This window comes from Hordeum vulgare, chromosome 1H (genome assembly GCF_904849725.1).
Source record: "Hordeum vulgare subsp. vulgare chromosome 1H, MorexV3_pseudomolecules_assembly, whole genome shotgun sequence".
NCBI lineage: Eukaryota > Viridiplantae > Streptophyta > Magnoliopsida > Poales > Poaceae > Hordeum > Hordeum vulgare.
Window position 1 is genome coordinate 329,859,013 of NC_058518.1, and position 9,455 is coordinate 329,868,467.

General features: G+C 45.4%; 1 protein-coding gene across 1 annotated transcript; it reads left to right on the top strand.

Moving 5' to 3' along the window:
* The first annotated feature begins 5,668 nt into the window (after positions 1 to 5,668).
* On the top strand, positions 5,669 to 7,504 carry LOC123398970. The gene has a single exon (XM_045093410.1). It carries the CDS (start codon positions 5,669 to 5,671, stop codon positions 7,217 to 7,219), a length of 1,551 nt encoding a protein of 516 aa, XP_044949345.1. The 3' UTR covers positions 7,220 to 7,504.
* Positions 7,505 to 9,455: the final 1,951 nt, after the last annotated feature.

The window sequence follows — 9,455 nt, forward strand, 5'->3', positions numbered from 1 at the left end:
CTGCTTCGGAAGCACCTCAAGAAGGGATCTGGATGAAGGAGTTCATCACCGACCTTGGAGTAATTCCAAGTGCATCAGGCCCGATGACACTCTTCTGTGACAACACTGGAGCTATTGCCACAGCCAAGGAGCCCAGATCTCACAAGAAGACCAAGCACATTAAATGCCGCTATAACTCCATCCAGGACTACGTCCAGAAGGGAGAAATAGATATTTGAAAAGTACATATGGATCTGAATATTGCAGACACGTTGACTAAACATCTTCCACGAGCAAAACATGATCAACACCAGAATGCTATGGGTATTTGATTCATCACAATGTAACTAGATTATTGACTCTAGTGCAAGTGGGAGACTGTTGGAAATATGCCCTAGAGGCAATAATAAAGTAGTTATTATTATATTTCCTTGTTCATGATAATTGTCTATTGTTCATGCTATAATTGTATTATCCGGAAACAGTAATACATGTGTGAATATATAGATCAAAATATGTCCCTAGTAAGCCTCTAGTTGGCTAGCTCGTTGATCAACGGATGATCATGGTTTCCTGATCGTGGACATTGGATGTCGTTGATAACGGGATCACATCATTAGGAGAATGATGTGATGGACAAGACTCAATCCTAAGCATAGCACTCCATTACGTGCCCCGGCGTGGGCAACAGTGCAGCCAGTCATACGATGACCGAAGCCGGCTACACAAGGTGATGTGCATAACGCAGCGCACGCCACTGCATGGCGAGCACGCACCAATGGTAACGACCAGTCGGCGGGCCCCAGCGCCAGACGGGACCCAGCAGCCAGCGGGCCCTCACTTGAGACAAGACTTCTCCAGTCGGTGGGCCCTGGCCGGCTCTAGAGGCTGCCAGCCGGGTCCTGACCTTCTATTCCTATTGTAAGCCAGGGGTTGGCCTATCAAAACCCCTGGCACGCCCCCCCCCCCCTCGTGCAGGGGTCAGTCGATCACACACTCACACACATATACGAGGGGAAAAGAGAGCTCCCAGCTCCTTGTTCTTCCTCCAGCATACAGCTCCAGGAGCATATGGTATCTCAAGTCGGATCATCAACCAACTCCAGCAGGACTAGGGGTGTTACCTCCCACGGAGGGCTCCGAACCTGGGTACTTCGTGTGTCCCGCACCGCTCGTTCCCTTTCCTGTTTCCAGAGCCCGACGGCGTCCTCTCGGTCCCAACCACGTATGATTAGCCACCCCATGGCATCTGTCGTGAGAAAATGACGACACATTGCCAAGATTAAAGATGAGGTGTCTCTTTGGGCTCGTGCGTGTGCAAAGTATTTGTGTAATGTTATGCCGGGAGAGTGGTTTGTACTCTCCCGCTTGCCGGAACTATGTCTAATCTTCTTCTTAATTAATGAAAATGGCAAATCTTTTGCCTTGTTTAAAAAAATCGATCTCGGACCAAATAGCAAAAATTGAAACTACAACCTTCTCCCACCGTTTCAAGGTTTTTTCCTATGATTGGTTGGTATCTGCAAAAAATGCCACGCGCCTGCGGCTCCCCACCACTTCCAGCCACTCACAGTAGCCCCCATGCGTCAGGATACACCTGCAGCTCTAATTTGGACCGTACGTGCTCACAAAAACAAGTTTTGACACCTCATTTCTGTATTTTGCAACATCACCCACCAAATTGCACATCCCAAGCAACATTGTGTACCACTAGTGCATTTACCTCTGAATAAAATTACAATCTTCTTCTTCTCCTTTTTTTGCGGAGGGTAGTGCATGATCTTTGAAGTGGAAGCTTGCTCTTTACAATAGACGCAACACATATGAGCATGCACGTAATGTATGCTTATTTTTTATATTTTTATCTCCCGATTGAATCATGCGTGAACTTGTCACAAAGTCGAATGACCATGCAGAAGATAATTCTGTTTACCATTAAACCTCTTCACCATGTCGCGAAGAAGCTCTACTACATATGTCATCTCTTGTCTCTGGCTGACATCGAGATTTATGTTAGGATTTAATTAATCCTATTAATCCTTGCTTTTCTTAAGAGAGGCGGTTGCCTCGCATTCCTTTGGTCACACTCATTCGAGGGCTATATATATATATGTAATCTCGTTATCACAACTGTTCACTTTTACACCTACTAGTAACCGTGTACGTGCAAATGCACGTATCTAAGTAAAATTAATCATTATTCAATTTTCAAATCTGAACAAATTATTTTGAGAACATCACTAACATATATATCTTTTGTTCGAAATGGCTACTTCACCCTAGAAATACAAAGCAAACGAAACTCCAACTATCATGTACATGCAAGCCACATATCAACCAACGCAAATACTACAAAAACATATTTCAAGCGCAAGAAACTTATAATATATATAGATAATTTTGTGTGGGCTAAGTGAAATCATTGAAGTACTCCTTGCACATACAATTTTAGAATTTATACATATAATTGTATAACTTCCGGATTTTAAGAAAATAAGAAATGTTGCTACTATAGACTTAGAGAGATCTTATTCGAAGATGACATATTTTTTTACATGAATACATTCACACAGCAACAAACATCAATAACAAACTCTTTGTATTAATATTTCAAATGACTTACATAATTTTCAATGTACATTGAACAAATGAAAACAAGTCTATGCCTATATAATTGGCTTACAATTCCATGCATGACTTGATTCCATTGTTTGATACTCTTACTCTTCACATCTTCTATATCACAACTTAACAAGACATACTTTGTACCACTCTTCATATCTTCTCATTAATGACAAAAACATGATTATCATCACAACTACGGCACCGCTTCGTATCCAAATGCAATATGAAATGAATGGAAGATGGGAAGTACCTATCAGCGTGTCCCTTACTCCATATTATGCTTCCTCTCTCTTTCCTTCCCTTCTCGAGATTATTTTCATCAAACTAATAACAGGAAGGAGAAAATCAACCAAGCAAACCAGTCAACAGAAACAAAATATAAAAACATGAATAAATGTTATCTCACTTCAATGTATGGGATACTTGTGGGCAGTGAGCCGCTAACTATGCTGAATATAATAATTGTAGGGACAACCTTGAAAACTTCATAGAGGAAGATTCCATATAATTTTGTAGGTGAAGAAAAAATCCAGTTAGTAGTAGTTGCGAGTACATATGCATTGAAACATTATACATACAGTATGATATATCAATCGAGTAAAAGTGGTGACAAGTCTATATATGTTGCAGCATTGTACATATAGTAAGATATTGGGTCAAGATAATACATCATTACAAAACTCATTCCCCAATAGTGATATCACCCTTGTGCATATTTGCACGACAAACACAATATAGTCAAAAATGGAGAAAAAAAATGCAGGCCAAAATCATACAATTAGATGGTATATATTTACACATTTGTTCACAGTGTCTTATTTTTTATACAAAGTAGTACAGATATGCTAATGATGTTATTGTTCTTCTTATGTAAGCAACCACCTTCTAATGAATGACATGGAAACTTATTTTCTAAAATGCCTTTAGAAGGATAAAAGTTTGACATGAAAACTTATTTTATAAAATGCGTCCAGGAGGATACATGAACTACAGATGAAAAAATCTCTGTTGTTTAAATTGACATGTTATTAATGACGTTGAAGTTGGGACAGAAAATATTTATGTTACCCATTCCTCTAGAAAATAACAAAATTTATACAACCGTCTACTGTTAGCACAAAATCCATTTATATAAAGGAGTGTTGCAATGCTTTTGTTTTTAGTTTAGATGAACCCCTATGACTGTCCTAATTAGTCACTTAAATTCTCAGGATAGTGGGACGGGTCAAAAAATTCTGAAATCATTCTAATTTGCTATGGCTGCCCCCTATGACTGTACTAATTAATAATTTCTCATGGACGAGGAGAAGTCATTCTAATTTGCTGGAACACACTTAACAGATTAAAGTTTTCTTATTCTAAAATTTTAGATAGCTGATGTGAAATAGCATGTTTGTCCCTATAAAGTTAAGAAAAAGAATTACTATTGAAAAAATTACACTTGCAAAAGAATTTATTTCTTTTTAAAAATTATTTAAGAACTATCTAAATTACTAGTGCATTTTAGAATTGTGAGCACCTGGTATATAAATTATGGCAATTCTAGCCAGCTCCTCAAAAGAAAACCTTTCGTTTTGAACTGCTACCCTTATTGAATGACGATATTACGTTTAAATTACCACTCGGGCCAGACCGTAATCGGGTCAAAACAAAGCCTCCCGTTTCGTTCCCCCCCCCCACCCTAGTGTCGCCGCCGCAGGCCGTCAGATCCCCGCCACCCTGCACCGCCTCCTCCCCAGACAAGCGGTCCTAGTCCTGCGCCGCCGGGCCACCACCCTGCGCCACCGCCGCCCCTTCTCCTCCTCTCCATCCCGCTAGGCCGCCACATCTCGACGACTCCCCGCCCGGCCACCCTGCTCTTGCATCGTCGGGCCATCACCCCGTGTCCTCGGGCCGCCACATCTCAACGCCTCCCCGCCAGGCCACCCTGTTCTTGCGCCGTCGGGCCGCCACCCGTTCTCCATTTCAATCTAGGGGCGTTTAAGACATTTCAACACACAACTCATACAACAATTACATGCTAGAATTATAGAAAAAAATGTACAAACAATTATGTGGCCAGACGATTCTATGAGTAGTTTTTCGAAATTACGATTCTGAAAAATTATGAGGTGAAAAGAACTGGTCCTGAGTCCGGCTCCAACAACCGACCACTGTTTTGTTATGTGTACAGAAGGGAATTTGTCCATCGATTGCTTAAGAGAAATTTCAACGCGTCAACCCATTTCGTTCATGCGCGTTCGTTTGGATCGCCGCGGACAGAAAATTCGGCCCAACGCGTCGACCCAAACGAACACGTGTCTGCTTTTCGTCCGTCCGTCGACCCATTTCTGATCCATTTTTAGCCTGATTTGCGTTGGCACGGAGACGAGACGGACGCGTGCGCCACGCGCCAACTAATCCCCCTAGCCCGCCAATCGGTGGCAAAGCCTCCATCATTTGCCTCCATTTTTTTCAAAACCCTCCCACCCGCGCGTGCCCCCTTGCCGCCCGCCATGGACTACGACCTCGATGCCACCGCAAGCCTCGCCTCGCTCGCCTCTTTGGGCACCAGGACCGCTCCCTCCGTCAAAGACAAACCTCACGCCCCCGCAAGACCGTCGCCACGCCCACAAAGAAGAAGAAGAAGGAGCTGGCGTCCGAGGAGCGAGCCAAGGAGTCGTCCAAGAAAAAGAACCTTTGACAAGCGGCGGACGTAAGGGAGGAAGCAGCCGCGACGCCAACGCCCGTGTCGCGGCGGCAACAAGGAAGGCGCTATTGTACCTAGCGTTAAACCTTAACCCTGGCCAGCACGGCGCGACGAGGGTTCGCCTTCCGCGCTGGCAGGAGCGGGTCGGGCGAGCAGTCCGAATATCAAATTAGTTACAGTCCATATCCTGGTTGCATTTTTGGATCATTGATTCCGGTTCCGTCTCGTTGACGCACACAAACTTGTCGATCTGAATCCGGAGAGGATTCAGTGTTGCGGATGCGGACGGTTCTATTTAATCGCCGTCGCGGACACGAGCCAGCAACATCTGCTCACCGCTACTCGATTCGTCGCGCAGGCGGAGGTAGCTCACTCATGGCCAGGACCGCGACGGGCCGCCGGCGGCGTCCAAGAGGCGACGACCGGATCAGCGCCCTCCCCGACGATCTCCTCCTTGTGGTCCTGCGCCGCCTCGACATCCGGACGGCAGTCGGCACCACGGCGCTCTCCAGGCGCTGGGCTTGCCTCCGCGGTGAGCTCCCCATCCTCGACTTGAGTGTCCACGCGATGCTCCCTCCGCGCTACCACCGTTGGATCCAGCTCCACGGCGTCGTCGGGAAAAGTGGTTTCCAGTACGACATGCGTCAAGTGTCACGAGAGCTGTTGCCCAACATCAGGAGGTACGAGCACCGCGCCATGCGCGCTTTGACCAGGTCTGCCCAGACCTTCTTGGACGCTCCAACCGCCTTCCGCCGGAGGAGGATCAGTAGGCTGAGGCTCGAGTTCTTCGTTACCCAAAGCACCGAATGCATGAATCGGCTTATCGCGGAGGCCATGGATGCTTGTGGGGTGGATGACCTCCAAGTTGTTGCTAAGCCAATTTTCTGGCAACGAGGCGCAGTCCACACCTTTGCCAGCCATGGCCTCTGCAAGGAGCCCAGTGCGTCACGCCTGCAAAGCCTCAAGCTTGGTGGCTGCATGCTCCCGCCGCTGTACGAGTACAGCGCGCTCACTAGGCTCGTCCTGCAGGACATACCTGAATCGACGCCCGTGGCAACCTACCAGGGGGTCTTCACCTCGTGCCAGCAGCTGCAGGTGCTGCATCTCATCTCCTGCCGGTGCAGCGCCGGGGGAATATTGGTGGACGCCCCCATGTCAAAAATCAAGGAGCTCGTTGTGGATAAGTGCAGATTCAGACAGTTACGTCTAAGGGCTCTGCCCAATCTCGAGAGCCTAGCCTCCCTTGGACATATGGTGTTCCTCGAGTCCGCCTCGTTCCCTTGTCTCGGAAAATTTAACCTCACCTCACGCCTCGGCCTGAGAACGCAAGGGTTTCGTGAATACGTGAAGCAACGCTTGAAGATAGACCATGAGTCGCTTCTTGAAAACATGCCAGAAATATCGAGTCTGATTGTCAGGATCAGTGGGCCTTACAGATGGATCGTGCCGTCTAGAGGATCCCCGTCGACGGTGTTGTTGCCTAACCTCAGGCGGTTGCTGGTCGCCGACGTGCCTTCGTCCTGGGACGTCTCATGGCCCCGCCTCCTACTCGAGACGGCGCCTTCCCTGGAGGTCCTCCACATTCACATTGCCACTTGCACACAAGATGAGCCCAGTGATGAGATACGCTGGAAACCAACCACGCTTCTCCGTCACCGTCACTTGGAAGAGTTTGTGATGGTTGGTTATGAGGGAACAGAGAGGCAGATTTACCTTGTCAAGTTTGTCATGGGAGTATGCACAGCGCTGCGCCAGGTCTCTATCTTGAGGAACGGGCATGCTCGGAACAAGGGGCACTGGGACTGGGAGTTGGTGACGCAGCAACACTTGTGGACCGACGAGGAGAAGAAACACACACTGAAGCACATCATGGATGGAGTTTCTCCTCTGTCACCTGCTGCTCCGGTTAAACTAGTTTTTGGCTGAGTGTTCTCATGTTTGTGCTGACCTGCAACCGTCTAGTAATGCCCAGGCTTCTTTATATTTAACTAGCACTAAGCCTGTATGTTGCTGCCAAAAACCACATAAAAGGATATGGAGTGGCTGTGGTCATGGGGATTTTCGGAAGAGCCTTGGGATCATGGGAAAATGACTTAACTGATCATGAACGGTGGCTTTAAGTGACACATTAGAATTTTGGAACGCGAGATGTTGGGATGAGATGTGGCATGAGGACGGTGATCGGGGAATAAAGATTGTAGGGGGAAATGACTTCCGTCATGTTAAGATAAATAAACTTTTTGGTCATGTGTGCACAAATAAAGAGCTTTGGTTCCTATGAGAGTAAGAGCGTTTTATTCATTTTTTAAAATTGTTATTCAGCGTATGATTGTAACAGTCTGTTTTATTTATTCAATTTCTTTTGCATGAGTGGTCTCCTCTTGTGGGGATGATTGTAGCTAAATCATTTGTATGTTGTTGGTTCTAATATATTATCGTATAAGTAACAGGGATGGTTGTAGCTAAATCATTTGTAAGTTGTTAGTCCCACGTATATTATCGTATGGACTTGTGTTTTATGGGTTATGTGGTGCGAAGAAACATTATGCCGATGCGCCGGTTGTGGAGGCCAGGCATCTGCCGCGTGAATGTACTGTTGTATCCGTGTGCATTCTACCAATACAAATGCGTGTCATTGTGCATCATTTTTAAAATCAATTTTAATATACATCAATAATAAGGTCAAACTGAGTAAAAAAATGCGCGTACATTACAACGGGTAATAAACTGTGAATTGCGGCCTTGAAATCAAGTCATCGATAGCATAACATAATGATTACAAATAGTGTACAACCAACATTATTAATTGAAATCGAATAAAATTACTCGCGGGCTGTGATGACCCACAAGTATAGGGGATCTATCGTAGTCCTTTTGATAAGTAAGAGTGTCGAACCCAACAAGGAGCAGAAGGATCTGACAAGTGGTTTTCAGCAAGGTAATATTTGCAAGAACTGAAATTATCGATAACAAGTAGTTGTGTGGTGAGATGGTTCGTAGCAAGCAACAAGTAACAAAAGTAGCAACGGTGCAACAAAGTGGCCCAATCCCTTTTGTAGCAAGGGACAAGCCTGGACAAAGTCTTATAGGAGGAAAAACGCTCCCGAGGACACACGGAAATTTCTGTCATGCTAGTTTTCATCATGTTCATATGATTCGCGTTCGTTACTTTGATAGTTTGATATGTGGGTGGACCGACGCTTGGGTACTACCCTTACTTGAACAACCTTTCCACTTATGATTAACCCCTCTCGCAAGCATCCTGTAAGTGCATCTAGTGCCCCTTAGTGATTTTGGTGGTTTGAAGACTTATAGGTTAAGTATCTAATGTGTTTGTGAGTGTACACAGGATCTATAAGTCATTGAGGAGTTTGAGATATTTGAAGAATATCGACCCCTAAAAATGTATGTCTTCAGTTGAAGAAATTGGTCTGAAGCTGAAGAAATGAATCGCGAGGAGATATTCCTCATGAAGATACTGATATTGAGGAATCCGGTGTATCCTGAAGAAAATCACTCTGAAGAATTTGAAGCATGAAGATTTACACTTTCTGTTTTATTTTCTTCGCATTTGAGTAATAGGAACACCGTACCGTTAAAGGGGGTCGAAGTTACACTATGGAATGAATTTCCTCATGATGCTCAACCCAAGCCTAATTCTACCAAAAGCCTCAAGTGAGGAATACGAGTGACATGAGGACTCTCACAATTGAGGGTTCCGACCGTTTCGATAGCCACGCCAAGTCATTGGTCTTATCCACTCCAACGGTCATATTATTTAAGGGCATTAGTGTCAAATCATGTCGGGATGCTCCCAGGCTATAAATAGCCACCCCCCACAACCATTAGCTGGTTGGCTGCTCCGTTAGAAACTGACACTTGTCATAAGAGCAACTCAATTCCTTAGAGTCTTCGAGAGTAATTCATCAGTGAGGAAATACCCCATACACCGAAACCACAAACCAAACCTAGTGATTAAGCATCACTGAAGAAGTTGTTGCTGTGTGGGACTAAAGCCTTTTACCTTTGAGGACTGTGCATCCTCCAGACGGTTAGGCGTCATGGTCTAGAGCTTTCCAGCAGTCAATTGTGGATCGCCGGGTGACCAAGTTTGTGAGGGTTTGGAAGTCTGCCCTGAAGACTTACCACGAGTGTTGGGCGA

Excerpts from the sequence above, each read along its gene's own strand:
- LOC123398970 (XM_045093410.1), top strand. The coding sequence starts at position 5,669 with ATGGCCAGGACCGCGACGGGCCGCCGGCGGCGTCCAAGAGGCGACGAC.